The sequence below is a fragment of the Chiloscyllium plagiosum genome, unplaced genomic scaffold (assembly GCF_004010195.1).
Source record: "Chiloscyllium plagiosum isolate BGI_BamShark_2017 unplaced genomic scaffold, ASM401019v2 scaf_13012, whole genome shotgun sequence".
Classification (NCBI taxonomy): Eukaryota; Metazoa; Chordata; class Chondrichthyes; order Orectolobiformes; family Hemiscylliidae; genus Chiloscyllium; species Chiloscyllium plagiosum.
In genome coordinates this window covers 49,618-72,798 of record NW_025215313.1, presented here as the reverse complement: position 1 = coordinate 72,798, position 23,181 = coordinate 49,618, and the positions used below count along the sequence as shown (strand labels likewise).

The 23,181-nt window shown below is 39.9% G+C and overlaps 1 protein-coding gene across 1 annotated transcript in view; it reads right to left on the bottom strand.

The window, feature by feature from the left end:
• LOC122548281 (hormonally up-regulated neu tumor-associated kinase homolog A-like) overlaps positions 1-15,945 on the bottom strand; it is a gene marked incomplete at its 3' end in the record, with an annotated part of 30,170 nt that extends 14,225 nt beyond the window's left edge. The window contains exons 1-2 of the mRNA XM_043686809.1: positions 15,037-15,945; positions 4,658-4,950 (exon numbers count right to left, since the gene is read on the bottom strand). Of these exons, the coding sequence (XP_043542744.1) occupies positions 4,658-4,950; positions 15,037-15,261 (518 nt within the window). The remainder of the gene's footprint in view (positions 1-4,657; positions 4,951-15,036) is intronic.
• Between the last annotated feature and the right edge of the window lie 7,236 nt (positions 15,946-23,181).

The following is a 23,181-nucleotide window of genomic DNA, read 5'->3' as shown; positions in this document are numbered from 1 at the left end:
CCCTCCTCTCACTTATCTCGCCACCCTTCAGGCTCTCTGCCTGTATTCCTGATGAAGGGCTTTTGCCCGAAACATCGATTTTACTGCTCCTCGGATGCTGCCTGAACTGCTGTGCTCTTCCAGCACCACTAATCCAGAAGCACAGTCTTGTGGCTAACTGGTGTTACAACCTCAGCGATAAACATTACTGAGGTGATGTCCCTTTGATTTGCCTTTCAATTCTGGATAAGTCAATGGTTACCCTAGCAGCAGACCCTTACTTGATCCTGAGGGACATTAACAAAAATAGACAAACACCTGGTAGATGAATTTCAATGGAGAGAAATGTGAGGTAATGCATTTTGGTAGAAGAAACATAGGGGAGACAATACAGGGTCAAATGCACAATCCTGAGGGAAGTACAGGAGCAGAGGGACCTTGGCGTTCACATGCACAATTCTCTGAACGTGGACAGGCAAGAATCCTTGAGTTTATAAATAAAGGCATGGAATGAAAAAGCAAGGAAGACATGCTACATCTGTACTAAACATTGATCAGGCCACATTTGGAGTGTTGTGTTCAGTCCTGGGCATCTTATTTAAGAATGATGTTAAAGTCCTGAAGAGAATGAAAATGACATTTTCTCAAATGATAGCAGGAATGAGATATTTTAGATTCAAGGAAAGCTTGGAGAAATTGGGTTTATTCTGCATGGAGCAGAGAAGACTAAAGGATGACCTTATTGAGAAGTTCAAATTCATGAACAATTTTGACAGGGTAAGGAAGGATATTCTGTTTTCACTTGGTATGTCAGTAACTAGGGGTCACAATTTCAAATAAAAACTGAAAGTGCTGTGGATAGTGTAAATCAAAAACAAAAACAGAAAATGCTGGAAAAGCTCAGCAGGTCTTGCAGCATCTGTGGAGGGAAATCAAAGTTAAACTTTCGGGTCCAGTAACCTTTCCGCAGAACTGAGGTTCTGAGGAAGAGTCACTGGACCTGAAACGTTAACTCTGATTTCTCTTCACAGATGTTGCCAGACCTGCTGAGTTTTTCCAGCAATTTCTATTTTTGTCACAATTTGAAGATTGTCAGTGAGAGAGCTAGGCGTGCTTTGCAGAGAAACATTGAGAGTTATTGGGAAAGTAATTAATTTAGAGCCCTACGAAGATAGTGCTGGAGAGTGGGAGTAGCTGGGTCACTCTTTTGGGAGCTATTATAGATGTGATGGGTCGAATGGCTTCCTTCTGAACTTAAAATTCTACAATCCTATGATTCTTCATGTCCAAAAGCCGGCCAAACTGGGGTTGCCTGCATTCACAACACACAGGGTGGGACTTCTGCCATCTCCAGAAAGTTTATCTTTTGGCTTTTGGAACCAGGTAGATGGACTAAAATATCAGATCATTGGATCATAACAAATTAGAACAGGAATAGCTGTTAAATAATTTGATCTGTCTTTTCCACTCAATCAGGTGATGGCTGATCATCCACTCTCCATTTGCTCTCCATTTCTCCATACTATCTTTATATCCATGATTCTGATAGTATTCAGAATTTATTCAGCATTACCTTCATTATTTCTCCTGATTCTGAAGCCATTACCCCTTAGTTCTAGACTACCCAACCAGGGAAACATCATCCTAGCATCTGCCGTGTAAAATTCACTTAAAAACTTTATGTTTCAATATGGTGTCAGTTTATTCTTCTAAATTCGAGAAAATATAGGCCCAGTCTATTCAATCCCTCCTCAGAAGAGAATCCCTTTACCCAGGAATCAATCTAGCGGACATTCATTACATCTCCTCTCATACTATTATATCCTTCCCTCATTAAGAAGATGAATATGCTATTTCTTGGTTCTATACCTTGTATGTGCTTCATGATTTGAAAGCAAAAATCATATATTTCTTCAGGCTATGAACAGATTTCTGAAATAGATGCAATACTAAGTTTCACAGAAATTGATTGAAGAAAATGTATATCTTTGCAGCATTGATGCCTGATTAAATGGCATAAATTCCTGAAGTAGTTAACACAAATAAATACTGTGGCACTTAATTTTCATAGAGTCATGCTGACTTTAGAGGATTGTAAAAATGACAGAGGGGCCCAATTCCAGGCCTTGATTCCTGGCATCAGCAATTTTCACTGCACAGAATGAGGGCGCAGGTAGTGAGCCAACAGTCCACATTTCTGCCCTGGACATCTCAATTGTGAGGGTAGACATCTCATAACACCACATGCCATCTCCCCCCCACCTCAATTTTCATGGGATCCAGCCAACTTCTTAAGGACTCATGGTTCACAGCTCCACTGGAGTCGCTAATAGGACCATAAGACACAGGAGCAGAATTAGGCCATTGGGCCCATTGAGTCTGCTCCACCAGTTGATCGTGGCTAATATGTTTCTCAATCCCATTTTCCTACCGTGTCCCTATAACCCTTGATCTACTGACCAATCAAGAAATTATCTATCGCTGACTTAAGTACACTCAATGACTTGGCTTCCACAGCCTTCTGAGGCAATGAATCCCACAGATTCACCACTCTCTAGTTTAAGAAATTCCTCCTCATCTCAGTTCTAAAGGACCATCCCTTCATTCTGAGAATGTGCCTTTGGGACCTTGTCTCTTCTACTAATAGAAATATTTTCTCCATGTCACTCTGTCCAAGCTTCTCAGTATTTTGTAAGTTTCAATCAGATCCTCACTCATCTTTCTAAACTCCACTGAGTACAGACACAGAGTCCTCAACCATTCTTCATATGACAAGCCCTTCAGCCCCAGCATCATTCTAGTATACCTCCTCTGGACCCCTCCAATACCAGCACATCCTTTCTTAGATACAGGGCCCAAAACCGCTCATAATGTTCCAAATGTGGTCTGACCAGAACTTATACGGCCTCAGCAGTACATCTCTGCTTGTATTCCAACCCTCTTGAAATTAATGTTCATGTTACATTTGTCTTCCCAACTGCCAAATGTTAACCTTAAGAGAATCTTGAACTAGCATTCCCAAGTCCCTTTGTGCTTCAGGCGTCTGAAGTCCTTCTCCCTTGAGAAAATAGAATATGTCTCTATTCTTGCTACCAAAGTACACAATCTCACACTTACCCACATTATACTGCATCTATCACTTCTTTACCCACTCTCCTAAATTTCCAAATCCTTCTGCAGCCTCCACACTTCAATACTAGATGGCCCGCAATCTATTGTTGTGTCATCTGCAAACTTATTCATATTATGGATTTGAAAACATACTGTATGTTTAAAAATTCTTACTCAGGTATCCTTACATGCCCTATGCCCCATGAGCCCTCTATGTACCTTCATATCTCTATGTATTTTCCTTGTCACCTGTGTCCTTCAAGCTTATTCACATATATGTACTAATTGCAGAAACAATGAGCTAATAATAACAACGGTAAGTCCTGAAATACTCAGGAAAAAAATACCCTACCAGTTTGCAACTTTATAAATACGTCAATCAGACATCGTACTTCATAATGTCAATAACAGAAGCTTTACCCAACTTGATTACTCATAATGTTCAAGATAAACATATATTGGAGAAACAGACAAAAGGAAAATGTTCTATAACCTCATAAAGGTGTCCATCAAACAAAACTAACATATCATTTCAGGCTGTGTAGACAGACCCCTGCTGAGTTGTTCCCAGTAGGAAGCCTTGGAAGACAGTCAAGTATTCATTAATAGGCCACCTGGAGAAACAGATAGCTAGCCATATGTTTCTGTTGATTTCTCGCCATTCAGGGAAGCTGTCTGCCAGGAACTAAAAGAATGAGTGCAGGAGGTATTTATGTGGAGACCCCCGAATTAACTTGCATTTCTTGAAAGCAAAAGTCAATATCCATATTTCAAAACACATTAAACAACTTCTCCACATCTCTTGGAATTGGTAATTGCATTGAATGATCACATAGAACAATGTGAGTTACTATTATCAGAAAATAATGTACAGTTGGAATTTCAATGTTACAAAATCAAGAATTCTGAAATGCAAGTTATTCATTCAAAATACCAAACTATTTAAGATACTTAAAGTAAATATACATCTTTCAACATCTGACAGTTATTTTTGTACCATATTGCTGTTGTAGGTAAAGCAAATGATAATTATTTACTAAATCAATAACAAATATATGTCAGAAGACAAGGCCTATTGAAACTCAAGTTTCTCAGATTGATTTTCCTAACACATCAACATCATACCATCAACATTAATTGTGAACAGCATGAATGTTTTTGCTTCCATTACCTTATTGGTGTATAATTCCAAATCCAATTACCACTTGAGTAAAGGTGTTCATTATGCTCCTCATTCAACATTTCCTTTGTCTCATTTGCACTTGTACACCACTTTCTTGAAACAGTTTTAATTGGGTTGACAGATAAATACACATAAAACTTTTCCATTATCCCACCTGCATTTTTGAGGTATGTCTACTGACATATTTGCATGTACTGGCATGTCTTTTTGATGTTAAATACAGAACCACTCAGCCAATTACATTCAAGGTAGGCATTGTAGTGGTTGCTAGGCCCTATAATAACTTCTCAATGGACTGTTTCACAACATTGTATATAATTGTTGACAGCAACAGAAGATTATGGAACTGTTAAGAGTTCAACACACGCACACACACTCACATACCTGTGGACCACTCCTGCCCGGTGTAGATGTTCCACTGCTAGAGTAAGCTGCTTGATGTATCGACATACCTCCGCTTCTTCCAGTATTTTTCTGTCATATATTTTGTGCATCAAGTTGCCTCCCGTGCATAGCTCCATCACCAAATAGTAACTGTTCTCTGTTTCTAATATGTCCAAAAGCTGTGTAATATTTGGATGCCTAATCATTTGGTGAATCTGACCTTCTCGCCGTAGATTCTTTGTTACGTAGGAGTCTTTCTTGGCTTTCTTCTTATCAATGACTTTTACAGCCACCTAACAATTTACAGAAGCTATGATTAATGTTCAACATGGATAGCACTGCAGTCTATCTATGTAGATAACTGACTAGTTAAGTTATTTTAGAAAGATAATGGCTCAGAATTTCTGATCAAAATTGGAAATCCAATTTCTGACCCTGGGCAGACAAAAAAAATACACATTTACCTATGGAGAATGTTAGCCAGGAGTTAGAGATGGTTATAATTCCTGTAACTTTCCCCGATTAACCATGTAGGGGGAGGCCATGGCACAGTGGTATTGTCACTGGGCTACCACTCCAGCGACCCACATTAAACACTTGAGGATCTAGGTTTGAATCCTAATACAACAGATTGTGCAATTTGAATTTAACAAAATATGAAATTAAAAGTCTAATGATGATGTAAAGTAATTGTCTTAAAAATGTATCAGGTTCACTAATGCCCACTAAGAAGGAAATTGGCTGGCCTACACATGACCTCAGACCCACAGCAATGTTGTTGACTATTAACAGCTCTCCGAAATAGTGACATCTACCTGGCAACGTGGAAAAATGCCCAGGTGTATGCTATACACAAAAAGCAGGATAAACCCAACCCAGCTAATTACTGCCCCTAATCTACACTCGATCATCAGTAAAATGCTGGAAGGGGATCATTAACAATGCTATGAAGCAGCACTTACTCAGCAATAACCTTCCCGCTGACTCTCAATTGGGAACACAGAAACAGAAGTAGGCTATTCAGCTCCTTGAGTCTGTTTCATCATTCAATGAGATCATGACTCATGACTAACTTGATATACCTGCCTTTTACCCATACCTCTTAACTATTTTTCTTAATCAACCTGTTTAAATATGTTATTGCACACCTCTGAAGCAGGTGGGACTGGTTCACTTGGGCCTACCAGTCCAGGGATAGGGACACTACCATTGCGCCACAAGATGGCTCTACCAATATCCTTTAATACCTTTGCTTAACAAAAATTTAGCAGATTTAAAATTAACAACTGATCTAGCATCAACTACTATTTGTGGAAGAGTACCAAATTCCCCACTCAGAGAGACTGACTGCCAGGAACTAAAATAATGTGTGCAAGGGGTACTTATGTGGAGACACGTCTGCTGAGTTAACTTCTCCCACCCTTTGTATGTCAAAGAGCTTCCTAACATCTCTTCTGAACAGTCTAGCCCTAATTCTCAGATTATGCCTTCTAGTTCCAGAATCACCAGTGGAAATGATTTACCTTTATCTACCCTATTAATATCTTGAAGACTTCAATCAGGTCACTCCTTGGCCATCTACATTCTAGACAATACAGGCCTAATTTGTATAATCTCCCTCTATAACTTAATCCCTGAAGTCCAGGTATCACTCTTAAATCTATGTTTTACTCCTTCCCAGGCCAATTTTTTTTTTAAAGCGTGTGTCCAGACCTGCTTACATTACTCCAAGTAGGTCTAACTGGGATTTTGTATAACTGCAGCATAACTTCTACATCCTTAAACTCCAGTTCTCTAGTTATAAAGGCTAGCATTCCACTAATTTTCTTGATTATTTTCTGCACCAATTTGTTACATTTCCAAAAACCATGCACCTGAACTCCAAGTCTCTTTGAACATCCACTGTATTTAACACCATACCATCTAAACAGTACCGTGATCCATCCTTTCTCAGTCCAAGATGGATAACCTCACACTTGCTCTTATTGAAATCCATATGCCACAGTTTTGCCTATTCACTATCCCTTTGTAATTTTATGCTATCATCTATACCATCGACAATGCTGATTAACTTGGTGTCATGAGAAATTTGTATATATGATGCCTTGGTTCAAGCATAGACTAAAGAGCTGACTTGCACATGTGAGAAGAGAGTGACTGCCCTTAACATCAAGACCACATCAGACTGATTGTGGTGTTAAGGAGCACTGACACAATGGGAGTCAATGGGAATCAGGGAAAAATTCTCTCCTAGTTGCACAAAGAAAAGTAGTTGTGTTTGTTCGGGGTCAGTCTTCACAGCTCTATGATATCACTGCAGAGCTGTTTTGATCACAGTATTCCAAATTGTGCACTGACTGAGGCTCAATATAGCTCAAGTATGATTTCTATCGTCATGTATTCTACTATTCCATATGAAGACTTACATTCTGTAAGCTTTTTAATGCTTTTCTGTGTCAGTTCATAATATTTTAATCTATGGGTCTTCAACTAACATTGAACGGCCGCTTCTAACTTTTCACCATTTAAAAAGTTCAGTCTTTTTAGTCAAAAATGGATGACCTTGTAAATGCCTGCATTAATGTCATAGCTTTGCCCATTCCTTTTCCATTTATTGAAAATGCTTTGTAGGTTTATGCTTCCATCTACACTGCTTACAATGTCATCTGTCTTTGAGTCATTGACAAATTTGCATAGAAAGCATTCTTCCTGTTATCTAAGTCATAAATGATTACAATAAATTATAATGGCTTCAACTCAAATCCTTGCGTGATATCACTCATCACATCCAACCAATGCCTATTGTCCCTACTCTCTGCCTCCTGTCACTCAGCCAATTTCCCAACCAAGCCATTTATTTGCCTTCATTTCCATGAATTTCAACTTTAGCCAACAGTCTCATATGAAGGACTTTGTCAATTGCCTTCTGGAAATCCATGTATTTGCATAATTCTAAGCTCACTGAGAAGATACATGGGTGTGTGTTGCTATCGATGACTTTGATTTATCTCATTGTGTCTTAATTTGAAAATAAATTAGAATCAATTCCAAGAGGATCCCACATTTAACATAAATTGCTGGAAAAACTCAACAGGTCTGAAGAGAAATCAGAGTTAATGTTTCGGATCCAGTGACCTTTCTTCAGAACAGTTCTGAATTGAATTTTCATGGCTTTATTATTTTTCAATGAATTATTTATGCGGCCATGATTATACCTGCATGAGTCCATTCTAACTCTAATTTAAAGAGTTACTACAATATTCACGTTTGATGGATTCTGAAGATGGGAGGATAAAAGAAGAAACTGTCAAAATGGTGTTCCAACATTCCAAGTCTGTACACTTGTGGAAGGGCTGACAGCAATTTAGTAAAGCTCATGATCATGGAATCAGTCACTAATAATCGTTTTGCATTACTTTGCATCTACATTCAGAATAGAGAAGGATGACATTGGTACGGAAATCTGGGCAAGGTGCAGTGCTATACTTGAACAAGTTAGCATCAAGAGGGATGAGGTATTAAAGATTTTAGCAGGCTTAAAAATGGATAAGTCCCCAAGCCCAGATGAGGTGTATCCCCAGGCTGTTGTAAGGATACTAGGGAAGAGATAACACGGACTCTTACATTAATTTTCAAGTCCCCACTGGTCACAGGAAAGGTACTATTGTTCAGAAAAGGTAGGGATAAACTAGGAAACAATGGGACAATGAGTCTAACATCAGTGGTAGGGAAACGATCAGAAAGAATTAACCTCCACTTACAGAATGATAAGTTAGCATGCCTCTGGCCGGGGCAGATCGTATCAAACAAATCTGGTTAAATTTTTTGTGGAGTGTGGTTGATGGAGTTGACGTCAGTAAGGCATTTGACAAGGTCTCACATGGGAGACTGGTCAAGAAGAAAGAGCCCAAGGGATCCAGGTTAACTTGCAAATTGATCCAAAATTGGCTTAGTGCCAGATAGTGATGTTGAATGTTGCTTTTATGAATGGGTGCCTGTGTCAAGTGACGTTCCACAGGATTCAGTGCTGGATCTCTTGCTGATTGGAGTATACAGTAATGATTGAGACATGAACAGAGGAGGTATGATCAGTACCATTGCAAATAATTTGGAAAATGGTGGTGTATTAAATAGCAAAAAGGAATGCCTTAGGCTAGAGAATGATATAGATGGCTGGTCAGGTGGGCATAACCATGACAAATGGAATTTAATCTGGAGAAGTGTAAGGTGTTGCATTTTGGGAAGATTAACAGTGTAAGTAAATATCTAATATGTTGCAGGATGCTAGGGAGTGCAGTGATCAGACGAACCTTGGTGTACATGTCCTTCAATCCTTAAAGGGAGCAGGACAGATTGATAAGGGGGCTAAAAAGGCATATGGGATATTTGCCTTTATTAGTCAAGGCACTGAATTCAAGAAGAGGAAGGTTAGGATGGAGTTGTATAAAACTTTAGTTAGGCCATGCTAAAGCACTTCATACAGTTCTGGTCACCTTGCTATGAGAAAGATGTGATTGCACTAGAAATGGCGCAGAGGAAATTCACTGGAATGACATCTGGGATGCACTGTTTCAGCTACGAAGACAGACTAGATAAGTTCGGCTTATTTGCTTTAGAGTGGACAAGGCTGAGGGGGAAACTGTTCGAGGTGTGCAAAATTATGAGGGCCATAGATAGGATATACAGTGTAGGACAATTTCCCCCTAGTAAAGAGTCAATAACCAGTGCACATAGGTTTAAGGTAAGGGGCATTAAGGAAATCTGAGGAATTTTATTTTCACCCATAGGGTGGGGCTATCTGGAACTCACTGACTGAAAGGGGAAGAAACAGGAACCATCACAACATTTAGCTATTTATATAAAATCTTGACATGCTGTAGCAAACAAGACCATGGGCCAAGACCTGGAAAATAATATTGGAGTAGAGAGGTGTTTTATGACCAGTGTGGATATGATGGGCAGAAATTCTCTCTTCAAGCTGTAAAACTCTGTGACCAAATATACTTCAAAACACAATTGGGAACATAGCTGCTAATATTACAGCTTTCCAAGGGGTAAAAGTAGCATAAGATACTATGAAGAGTTGCTGAACGTCTTTGACAATTAAACCTCAGACGAATAAAAGTCTTGAAAGAGGAAGATTTACTAGATAAGTTCAGTATCTGGGTAAACCATGGATGGTTTAATTATGACTTATGTGGATTGATAGAGAAAAGTGACTTCAAATCAGAATTCATAAGAGACAATTGATGTGGGAATTGCTGATGAATCTTTGTCAGATTTATTGCAGCCAAAGGAAGACCTGACTCCAGAGAAAGCCATTCAGATGATAAGTGAAGCAGAACTCCAGAAACAACACTGATCAATCTTATGAGAAGATTATCAATTTTAATACAGGAGATGAGTTGGGTCCGTTTAATTTTTAAGGTACAAAAGCACACATAACCATACATGAGAAATCAGCACAGCAAGTAAGACAGACACCAGATACTAAAACACGGAGCAAAGAAAACTCAAAAGCGCAGATAGTGCCTAATTATTAAAAGTGAATGCTTTATCTGTCACATGATAGATTACTTTTGGAAAACATGCATAAGTGGAACATTGTTTCAGAAAAGCAAAAAAAAAGTGACTTATACAGAGAGGTTAATGATGTAGAGTAGTCTGTGATAGAAGAAAGAACAAAAGTGTTCCTGGAGGAAACAGGTGATCCAGATCTTAAATTTTGGCAAGCTGATATATTGTAAATTAAAAATGAGGTTGGGAGGGAGGGGATGTGCCACTATATTATAAGATGGTTAAACACTACCTACAATTGCAAACAGTGCAACTATTGGGTTTAAGGTATGCTACAAGCAACCCTCCAATATAGAGGATGCCAAATGATACAAAAATGTATGCGTACTTCATGATCAGGAACTCTCACTCGTGTGAGAAGTCATGTCTTGACCTCAGTCTTCTTCATGTGTTAATGAACTACTGGTCAAGAAACAACTGGCCAGAAGACAGCTGATAGAGGATTTCAGGTGGGTCCCTAAATTCATGATTGTACTGAATCAAAAAACAGATTGGTTATGTTGACATAAGAAACTTATTTCATTTTGTATCAAGATGGGAACCTGTAACTAAACTGGGTTGGCTTAAAAAGCTGGAAATCACAGATGTCTGATGAAAATCAAAAACAACAATCCTTCACGTAGCAAAACTGCCAGTTTCCTAGTCTGTGGAGTACACATTCTGGGAGAACAGCCAAATCTCCAGATCACTTGAATTTGTACAATCAAAAGCTTATGAGAGATGGGGCAGTAGTAAATGTAAATATATACACTATCTTACAATATCAATAATGGATGAACCAACATGAACAATGTGTATGTCTGAAAGAGTTAACACTGCAGATTGCCATAAGCACAACCCACTACAATGGTATCATACAGATCTGTGAGCAGAACAGCTTAGGATCGCAAAAGAATAATTTCATGTCCTCAAAGTCTTGGTAACAATATCCATGCTATAAAAGTAACCTGTACCTAGTTGCCAACATGCAACAAATTATATCTTGACTACAGGCATTAGAAACCCCAGACAATGATACTGTTCAAAGGAGAATATGCTGACTTTGAAAATGCAGTACCCTTAGAAGTGCAGTATTGTGATAATTTCAAAGTGTAACGTTCGGCACAGCATCGTGGGTTGAAGGGCCCATTCCTGTGCTATACAGTTCTATCTTCTAAGTAACTTGCATGTTTGAACACGCTACTTTGGTCAAACGAGCTGGTCGTCTTATAGAAATGCTTATGATTGATCAATGATTGATGGTTGTGAGTGAAACCAAGTGTTGGCTGAAGGTTGGTTAACAGCAGAACAGTGTTGCTACACTATTAGATTCAGTGCCAAGAGTCGTCTAATGATTAATCAGAGCAGAAAATGTGACAACTGTGGCCCATTCAGCTATTTCTTGATATGTGTATCTGGCCAACCCTTTCATCTCCGATTTTTCATGCCAACTCCAGAACCCTTGATCCCTAGATTCAACCACTCTTCTCTAATCATCTCCTCACATCCTCCCTATCCAACCATCACTAAATTTCAGCCTCATCTTTAGCCAATGTTATGTTCCCCCCTCATAACCATTTTCAACAAATGCTTTCCCGTCTTTCAAATAACACACGTCATTACTTTAATAAGGAAATAAGAACAAGAGGAGTAGGAATAGCAGTAGGCCACTTGGCCTCTTTGCTCTACCATTCAGGAAGATCATTGCTGATTTGATTGTGCCTTTAACTCCACTTTCCTGCCTGCCCCTTGACTCCCTTGTAGATCAAAAATCTGTCTAACTCAGGCATGAATATATTCCATGATTCCATATCAGTTCCTTGTGAAAGAGAATTGCAAAGATTAATGACTTACTAAGAGGAGAAATTCTTCCTCATCTCAGTCTTAAATGAAAATTTGTTTATTCTGATACTCGACTCCCTAGTTCTAGTTTCCCCCATGAAAGGAAATGTCTTCTCAGTATCTACCCTGTCAAGCTCTTTCAATATCTAATGCATTAATAAGATCACCTCTCATTCTTCTGAACAAATTAAACTAGACATCCTCGGAATCAATGTGGTGAACATTCTCTGATTTGCCTCCCACGCAAGAATCTCCCTGCTTAAATAAGAAATACAACCTCATCAACTCCCTGCGCAGTGTAGGAAGATATCCTTACTGTTATACTCCATCCTCTTGCAAGAAAGGTCATTGTTGCATTTGTCTTCTGATTTATTTGATGGTGATTTTGTTTCAATTCATGTGTGGAGCACTCAAATCCTTTGAAACCCAGCATTCTACAGTTTCTCTCCATTTAAACAATATTCTACTTTACTATTATTCCTGCATAAGTGAACAAGCTACATCTACTGGACAATACATCCACTGGTACCCCATGCTGCTTGTTACATTCTCAAAAGAAGATGGTAAAACATGAACTCCCTTTCATAATACAATGTTGACTCTGTTTGATTATATTATTATTTTTTGAAATTTCCAACTACTACTTCCTTAATAATTGATCCCAGTATTTTCCAATGACAGAGATAAACAAACTGACCTATAGTTTCCTGATCTCTTCCTTCTGTCCTTACCGTGGTGTAGAGAACACCAGGAAGGTGCAGAGATGATCCTATGTCAATCGTCCAACTGATAACTACAGAGAAGGTCCTGGGCATTGGCAGGTGGTGATGTGCTTAGTCATTGGAGCTGGGAACATGAAGTCTCTCAGCTACATGTAAACAGAATTAAATATCACACAATCACATGGCATACAGCTCTCACTCATGTTGACCTGATGTCAGCAAAGAGGGAAATATTATTAAAACAAACTTCTTCTTACTTTGACAAATCTAATTCCTGTCTTTACTCTCTCACAGGCCCTTCAAGAGTGTGACAGGGGATGATGCTAGAGGGCAACATCTACTCCTCCTCAAGAGTGCACTGTATCGGAGCTCATTAGGACCATACACTAACTCAGATACTCACATGTCAGTGCCACAGGTAAGACAGATAGTTTGGGATTCATCTGCTGCTTCATCCTTCACAAATGAATTAGGACAGAAGGTTAGGGAGGTGGAGAAGAGGAATAGCAATGGACAGTCTTCAACAGATTCCATTCATTGACCAGAAACTGAACTGACTAACTATATAAATATTCTGGATACAAAAGCAAGTCAGGGACTAGGAAACCCACCATGAGTAACTCACCTCCTAATTCTCCAAGGCCTGGTCATCACCTATAAAGCTCAGGTCAGGAGTGTGATGGAATATTCCCCACTTGTGTGGATGAGTGCAGCTTTAACAACATTCAAGAAACTTGACATCATCCAGGAAAATGCAGCCTGGTCATTTGGCACCACATTCTGAAATATTCACTCCCCCATCACCAATATTTAGTGGCAGCACTGTGTGTCATCTACCAGATGCACTACAGAAATTCACCAAAACACCTGTAACAGCACTTTCCACCTGCAAGCTCTCTTCCAAGATACTTAGCAACCTGACTTGGAAATCTACTGCTGCTCGTTCACTGTTACTACATTAAAGTCCTTGACCTCCCTTCCTAACAGCATTGCGTGAGCACATACACCAAATGACTGCAGCAGTTCCAGAAGGCAGTTCACTACCACCTTCTCAGGGGCAATTAGAGAAGGGCAATAAATGTTTGCCCATCCAGCAATGCCCACATCCCCGAACGAATTTAAAAAATAACTGTAACAAAAGCTGCTGCATGTTTTCTATTTTAATAGCAAAGTGTCCCTGTTTTCTTTCCTCTATAATCAATTGTATACTTTGCTATCCTTGTTCATTAGAAGAGTAGATTAGGCCATTTTGCAGTTGTGTGATTGTGCATTCTAGTGAATACCCATTGTCTGATACGTCAGAGACATGTACTTAGACTGCAGGGATCATTTCCCACATTGGTTTGACTCTCCATTTCCAGCACCAAGCTGACTAAAAAAATCTGGTGAAGTTCACCAGGATAATCAGGATGATCTTAGCTGAGTTGAAGTTTTTAGTTAAGTTGAATAATGCTTTGGATTTTGCACAAAATGCATATTTTGAATTGAACACTTATTATAACTCTAGCTCATTTAGACTTCAACTAAAAATATACAGAACTATATATATCCCAAATGAAAGGACGAGATTGAATGGCATTGAATTAAGTGGATTCGTGAAGAGGTTATCTGCAACCCCATATAATCATTGGCATTCTTTGTTTTAAGTTAAACAAACAGAATTCATAAAAAGATATGTGCAATGACAATCACCACATCTTGGAATACAAACTCACTTACAAACATTGTTTTGAGTTTCATTCAGTGCAGATTCTGCTAAAAAAAACCAGAAAACTTATTGAAAGTGTCAACTGCCCTTTCACTTCAGTTACGTTTATCTAATCTATTTACAGGTCGCTGACCGAGGGTCCTCATCACTGCTTAATGCACTGCTGACCAAATGTGTAACTCAAAGGGGAAGACCCCACTGAGAATAGCTCTTCCTGGCATGGTAACACGTCTCTGATCAGTGTCCATCACATAACTTTGGGCCAAGGGTTTCCATCGAGGATTAGGAAGCATTTGAGCAGTGGTGCACACCAGAGGTTGAATTTACCGCCTTCTTCCCAGATGCCTGGTGTGCATCCCCAACGCAATGTGGACCGGGGGGATTATCGAAATGCACCATCATTGTGATGCATCTGAAAACACCGGCGATCCTGCTTATTATGTGTAAAATTATTCACAATTTTGGGGGGAATATAAACGTTACAGTATTCCAGCCAATTGACACGCGTGAAGGTAAAATTCAAAAACAGAAGCGAGCCGGAGGGAACTTACCTTCTCCCCGGTCAGGACATGTAACCCTTCCCGAACTTTGGCGAAAGATCCCTCGCCTAACTTCCTCCCAATCAGGTAACTTCCAACCCGCTTGGTGTGGTGGAAATTCCGGATCGCCTCTCGGGAGACGCGAGCGACGGGAAGTGGAAGGTGAAGGGCCGAGGTGGAAATGTGCAGATCTCCCAGGGAGGGATTGTCCAAACTCTCCCCCGCAGGGGCTGGCATTGCTTCGGGCTGCTGCTGCTGCTGCTCAGAGGGATACCACTCCCGGGAGCTCGGTCCGCACTGACAGACCCCAAGTCAATGAGCTCCCTCCGGCCACTCACTAATACAGCATTGCAATGAACAATACAACCTTGGAGGCAACTTTCCAATCCAGTCACTGACAAAAATCCAGAAAAAAAAAATGCTATTCCGTCAACCGAATTCCTTTCTTTCTTTGTTTTATTTCCCCACAATGTTTGCATCCGAAGCGGTTGTTTCTCAGCTCATGTCAAACGCAAATCTCCAGTCCGTCAGTATTTCCTGTGAGCCGGGGCTGTGTGAACTTTCCATTCAATCAACCCAACTGCAACTTTTTGCATATTTTCTTTTCCAACGACAGATATCCCTCTCCCTCCTCTTCAGCTTCTTCGGGCCTCCGTTCGATGTCAGCAATGGTTGGCTGGGTCCTGTCCACTCGGCTCCGGGGAGGTTAATACAAAAAGGACACTCCCCCCCCCCCGCACCTCCCCGCCCGCTCGGTTCCCTAATTGCTACGGGAACAGATGCGGCGCTGTAATATTCTGCTCGGATTTTGTGCTGTTTCAGCCAGTGGAGCGCTGTGCGCGCACACAGACACTCACTGAGCCGCAGGAAGAAAAACCCACTGCTGATTTCATCTTTCAAACTTCTCAGATTTCCAGAAGGCGGGAGCGGTGTTGGCCTCTTCCTTTTGTAAACCAGGAGGAATGATTCGTCTCTGGAGTTTATGTTGGTTGCAAGCCCCCCCCCCCCCCCCATCCTGCCTTATTCTTTCCTCGACCTTTTTAGTTCCAGAGTCTAATCGTTTCAGGGTCTAATCTGCTTCTTTTAAAATCGTTTGATTTTTCATCCAGTAAACTGTTTCCCTCCTGTTTTCTCCTTCATTGCCCCCCTCACCTGATTGATCCGTTTGGTTGCTGCGTCCCCAAGTTTGTGGAACAGGAATAAGTTGTACTTTTCTTCCAGCATCTGTCTCCTTTGCGGGCATTAACTCAAGGAGAGCCCACATTGGGCACGGAACGTTGACTCTGTTTCTCTCTCCACTGATGCTGCAGGACGTGCTGAGCTTCACCAGCACCTTCTGTTTTATTTCAGATTTCCAGCACCTGCAGAATTTCACATTGGCCTCTCTTCATGTTTGCTTTGTCTCCGCCAATTTGGTGTCCCCTGTCCTCCTGAGACAAAAAGTGTGTGCTGGAAAAGCGCAGTCGGTCGCGCAGCATGTGAGGAGCAGGAGAGTGGACGTTTCCAGCATAAGCTCTTCAATCTTTCTCCCTGTCCTCCTGATGTGTTGCAGTTTCTGGCTGTCATCTCTGACTCTTTCTTGGTTCTCTCTCGTTGTCGTTTCTCCATGCTCTCTAATTTTCAGCCTTAATTTCTCTCTTCCCTCTCCCTTCCTTATTTATTTTCCGACTCTTCCCTTGTTAACGCTTTTTCTTCTGCTTAACTCCCCTCGATGTATTATTCACTCCAATTTTGTTTTAAGCTGCTTATTCCAAAGTGTTCCATTTTACTTCAGCCCCCTTCAATTTATGCAGATCTCATCTTCGCCTTCTTTTAAATACTTCATCCTAATGCCACTTGCTCCAAACTCTTAGAAGTAGGGCACACTGACCAAAAGCTAATTCTAGATCCCATTGGATTAAACATTTGTCTCTATATAAATGGGTAGTGTCCAGAAGTTCTAGATTCAAGACTCATTCCAGGACTTGATGGTCAAGGAAGATGCATTCATAACACAGCAAAACAGATTACATACCAACTTGCAAATCCTTCCAAGAAACACTAATGACAAGCATGAGATTGGACGAAATCTCTGGAAAGAGATGGAAAGATATTTTCAGTTTCTTCAAACACTGTCCATAGAATACAAATACATAGGAAAATATATGTTACCACAGCAAATGGGACTCCCTGAGTGAACTGTAACACCATCCAAATGACAATTCATTGTCAGCATCTGCAAAAGTGGCACCACCTAATTATTCTTTCTTATTTTCTGAAGATGCTAAATGCTATTATTTGTGAACAAAAAAAATTACATTTCTGTGATGACAGTATTACTGTATCACCTTGTACCTGTATTGGCAAAAGTAAAAAGTGCAATACATTTCATCATAATGGGAGCTTTTTCTGAACCCATCTTCCTAGTTCAGTCAGTTTTAGCAGTGCTGGATACTTTTTCAAAACTCCCCACCATCTAAGGCCATATAATCATATAATTCTTTACCATTTTCTGTTTCTGCTTTACTGATTTAGTGGGGGAGGTGTGCATTGGTCTACAGAATTGCAGTCAAGATGTTTACATATTCAAAGCACATCCACCCGCATGGTGTTAAAATCCAGCCTGACCCTTTTTGAAAGAGAAGACAATACTTATGAAGAGTCAGCTTCACTCAGCTGTTAACACCTCTGAATCAGCATTTTGCAGGTTCAGTGCTCTCCAGCACCATAATGAAAGGACTGATGCACTTTTGAAGGTGCTATCCTTCATACCAAGCTCACTGTAGAGTATTCATGTAAATGTTTAAAATCTCATGGTGTCATTTGAAAAAACAACAAGGAATTTTCTTAGTGTCCGAGACAACATTCCTTCCTCAGCTGAGACCACTAAGTGCTAATGAAATGTTCATTCATTCTCTTATTGTAATTTGGGAGATCATATTGTGTGCAGAATAGATGCATTTGCCTATGCAACATATAATTGATTATAATTGCACATTGAAAAGTTTCTGTCTCTTGCAAGTGGGTATAACTGCATATTGGTTACTAGACTAGTCCAGAAGAGGACCAGACTAATGAACTGGAGGCAGTTTAAATCTGCCATGGCATTTTGGGAATTTGAGTCCAATTAATTAAATATATATGGATTGAATATCTACTATTAGTAACAGGGAATGTGAAACTAACAGACTGTTGTTAAAACCTCATTTGCTTCATTTACCTGCTCTGGTCTATATATAACTCCAGACCCACAGCTATGTGGTTGACTCTTAACTGCTCTCTGCAACGGCACTCAATTATATTAAAGAAGGCAGATCATCACTATCTTCTCAAGGGTAATTGGAGGTGAGCAATATATGCTGGCATTATCAACAACATCAACATCCTGTGGATGAATTAAAAGCATTTGAAGACAGTTGTGTTTTGCGAAAAATATTTAAACCAGAAAGCAGTTTGGGAAATACTTATTGACAAAATGTATTAAGACCTTCTGTTTCAGCAATGGCAATGAACATAAACCACTTTTTGATATTGAGGATATGTTTTATTTGGACATTCAATATGCTGGAGGGCTGATGTTTAGTGATGCCTCTTGTCAGACGTGATACAACAGCTGGAATTAATCAGCTGCAGTTTCAGTCAGGCAACTTCTTTTGTGAACTCCACTCATTTTAGGTCTGTATTGGGGAGTGTCTTCCTGCTGAACATTTACACTTCCAAATTCTAGAGTGTTTTTAGATGCATATATATAAAAAAACGAAATTCTCAATATATAACCTTTTCCATATTGCATAAGCATAAAGCTATGTTTATTCTCTAATGTTAAATGCTTGTGTGTTGAACACATTAAGCTATTCAAGTTGCACTAACTTTCATGTAAAAGGAAGAATGTTCAGTTTCAGTGTTTAAAATTTATGTATCTGGGTGGCAATAAATGTATTACCCACCTTATCTTCAAGTTATGTCGTTTAGGTTCTGAAAGGAAAATAATCTTGAGCAAGTTAGGCTCTTTCAGTTGCACTCTTGCCATTATTCTGTTCTATATTGTCTATTGCCAGCCTATGTAGTTTGATGATGAAATTCTATGTATGAAAACAAGGTGGTTTCATTGCAAGCGCCTTAAAAAAAAGTTGTTTCAAAAACACAGATTGTTGGGCTTGCGGCTTACAATGACACTGCTGTGCTAAAGTCCATGAAACTGTCCTCTACACAGCAGTGTGATTAGATTCAGCAAAATATCTTTAGGCTTTTTACATTCAAGGAAAGCTGGTAGATTTTCTGACACAAACGCACTAAATGCATATTTACTGCATTGATATTTTGTGTTAAAGTAACCCCTTTATTCTGGTTGTTCTGAGCAGAATTATGATTAATCACATGAAACATATCCTTAAACTAAATTTTAATGAGTACTACAAGTTTAATATTTTCAGCTTCAAAATATTAGCTTCTATGTTTAAATATGTCCCCTTGATCTGCAGTAATAAAATGTAGACCCCATTACTTTTCTTAGATACTACATTATCCATTAACTTGGTGTGGCTGAGGTTAACAATTTGCTAATTAATTCATACTTAATAATGAAACAAATTGGATGAGTTGTTAAAGTCACAAGTGTAAAAATTCCAGTTGATTAAAATGAATTTACTCAAGTAAAATAGATGAGCAAGATGGTGAATTTGAGATACGAATGAAACCAGGTCCTTGCTCCAGCAGTGCACCCATTGTATAATGTTACCTGTTGTCCATTAACTATTCTTGCTGTTACTGTGAAATCGTAAAATTCATTAGATTGTTAACCAATGTGCAAGATTGCAGTATTTATGATCTTAACCATTGAGGTGATCACAGTATTTCTAATGAAACAACAGCTATATGGCAGCTTTGGGGGAAGCACAGTGGTTCAGTGATTAGCACTGCTGCCTCACAGCACCAGGGTCCCAGGTTCAATTCCAGATTCGGGCAACTGACTGTGTGGAGTTTGCATGTTCTCACTGTATCTGTGTGGGTTCCCTCTGGGTGCTCTGGTTTTCTCCCACAGTCCAAAGATGTGCAAGTCAGGTGAATTGGTCATGCTAAATTGTCCATAGTGTTAGGTGCATTAATCAGAGGGGAAATGGGTCTGGGTGGGTTACTCTTCGGAGGGTCGGTGTGGACTGGTTGGGCAAAAGGGCCTGTTTCCACACAGTAGGGAATCTCATCTAATCTTCTATTCGTATGTGCATGGCAAAAGTTTTCTTAATCCTGGATTCTTACAAATTGTTAATTTGCAATTGTTTGCATTTTTTAAAAGAATTGCATTTGTGTATGAAACTATTTGCTCGATGAAACAGATAGGAAAGTCATGATGGAACATAAATGCATGCTTACATCTTTCACGACCTCATGCTCATCTTAGCAGAAATGGCAGAGCTACCAGGAATGTTTGAGGAGAACTGTACTTGGAGACTAAGGTTTAGTTGAGAGGTAGCTAAGTAGAGGTGTGCCATCTAATACAAACAGACCTGCATTTATCATCAATTACAGTGAAAGCACTATTAGTAACATGTAAGGTCAATATTGCCTGGTGTTTTCTGGTCTCCACAGGAGCCATCTGCAGTCTAAGCCAAATTTTATTGCACAGATAGATCAAACAAATCACTGAAGCATTGTTCAACAGGACAAACTTGTTTAACATTTTCCCACCTGAATTGATTAATAGCATGCAGAATAGTGAATATATTTTAATTTGTTACATTGTTGGATTCAATGAAAATTATTGATGAGATCCAAACAGCTATCTTGGGCCCTCCATGTAAATCTTCTAACTAGAGAAAAAAGTGTTGATTTCCATTGACTCTATTAGTCTGCGATTATCTAGATCAATACTTGCAGTTAACACTTCTCATCTGTCACCATTATGTGAAGACAAATGACAAGACAGCTCCTCAGAGACCACAGATTACCCTCTTCAGGCATGATAACTTGCATCAAGCACAGAAACAAGACGGCCATAGGAGAGAAGGGAGGCAACCTCAAATCAAGGATGCAGATTACCATCAGTCAAAGTTCTTATAGAACCTCTGATGTTGCCAGAAGTAATAAACTTCAAACTCTTAATCAGTGACAGTACTGAGATCATTCCTTTGCAAAAATTGTAAATATGTTCTGTGAGGATTCAGGTGTCCTTGACATCTGCTATACCATAAGATGGACATCTTCCACATTCATAAAATATTTGAATGGTCTTACCCAATTTCTGACACATCTACTGTCATTTATTTAGTATTAAATGTGATAGTTTTATGTATTTTATACCTATTGTCATCTTTAGAGGCAGTTGCCTCAGAAAAGCCACTTCTGGCTAGGGTGTCATAGCTGTGGACTTTTCAGTATATATAATGGTGTGGTGTGAGAGAAAATCACACCAATGTTGTTAGTCAAAATAAAGTTCTTTCAAATTCATTCTTTGTTCTTGATATTGGATGTCGTAGATTGGAGCCTAAGCAATATAGCAGCAGTTAAAGCATTGATTTTCCAACTGGCCCTGGTACTTGGCTCACTGGAGGTTGTGAGTAGATACCCCGGACCTGTTTTGTGAACCACAGTGAAGAGCAGGACTAAGAACTCTTGTTGTCCCTCTATGTACATCCACCTAATTCATTGCTGATGATTTGCAATCAGATCTTGTAGGGACTTATATGTTGCCTCAAATTATTTGTGATAATAAGTCCTGCCTTTTATAAGCAGTTTCTGTGGGGTGCAGAGCTGCATAAAGCCACAAGCTGAGCCTCTCGATAGAAAGTTTCTGCATCCTTACTTGCTTCTTCTCAGTCTATTCCATACTTTACCTGATGCATCCTTCCCAAGTGGACAATCTAAATCACCAAACAAGGCTTCAGAAACAATAATTGATTAATGTTTAAGGGTTTTACATAGAACATAGAAGAATACAGCGCAGTACAGGCCCTTTGGCCCTCGATGTTGAGCCGATCCAAGCCCACCTAACCTATACTAACCCACTATCCTCCATATACCTATCCAATGCCCGCTTAAATGCCCATAAAGAGGGAGAGTCCACCACTGCTACTGGCAGGGCATTCCATGAACTTACGACTCGCTGAGTGAAGAACCTACCCCTAACTTCAGTCCTATATCTACCCCCCCCCCTTAATTTAAAGCTATGCCCCCTTGTAATACCCGACTCCATACGCGGGAAAAGGTTCACACTGTCAACCCTATCTAACCCCCTAATCATCTTGTACACCTCAATCAAGTCACCCCTAAACCTTCTTTTCTCTAATGAAAACAGCCCCAAGTGTCTCAGTCTATCCTCATACGATCTTCCTTCCATACCAGGCAACATCCTGGTAAACCTCCTCTGCACCCGTTCCAGTGCCTCCACATCCTTCCTATAGTATGGCGACCAAAACTGCACACAATATTCCAGATGCGGCCGCACCAGAGTCTTATACAACTGCAACATGACCCCAGTACTCCGGAACTCAATTCCTCTACCAATAAAAGCCAGTACGCCATATGCCTTCCTCACCACACTATTTACCTGGGTGGCAACTTTCAGAAATCTGTGTACATGGACACCAAGATCCCTCTGCTCATCCACACTACCAAGTATCCGACCATTAGCCCAGTACCCCATCTTTTTGTTATTCTTCCCAAAGTGAATCACATCACACTTAGCTACATTGAATTCCATTTGCCACCTTTCTGCCCAGCTCTGCAGCCTCTCTATATCCTGCTGTAACCTGCCACATCCTTCCTCACTGTCAACAACCCCTCCGACTTTCGTATCATCCGCAAACTTGCTCACCCAACCTTCTAACCCCTCTTCCAGGTCATTTATAAAAATGACAAACAGCAATGGTCCCAAAACAGATCCTTGCGGAACACCGCTAGTGACGGCACTCCATGAAGAAACTTTGCCATCAACTACTACCCTCTGTCTTCTTCCATCCAGCCAATTCCTAATCCAAACCTCCAACTCACCCTCAATGCCATATCTCCGTATTTTCTGCAGTAGCCTACCATGGGGAACCTTATCAAACGCCTTACTAAAATCCATATATACCACATCTACCGCTATCCCCTCATCAACCTCCTTCGTCACCAGTGCACAGTGCAATACAGTGCAGTACAGAGCAGTACAGTACATTACAGTGCAGTACAGTACATTGCAGT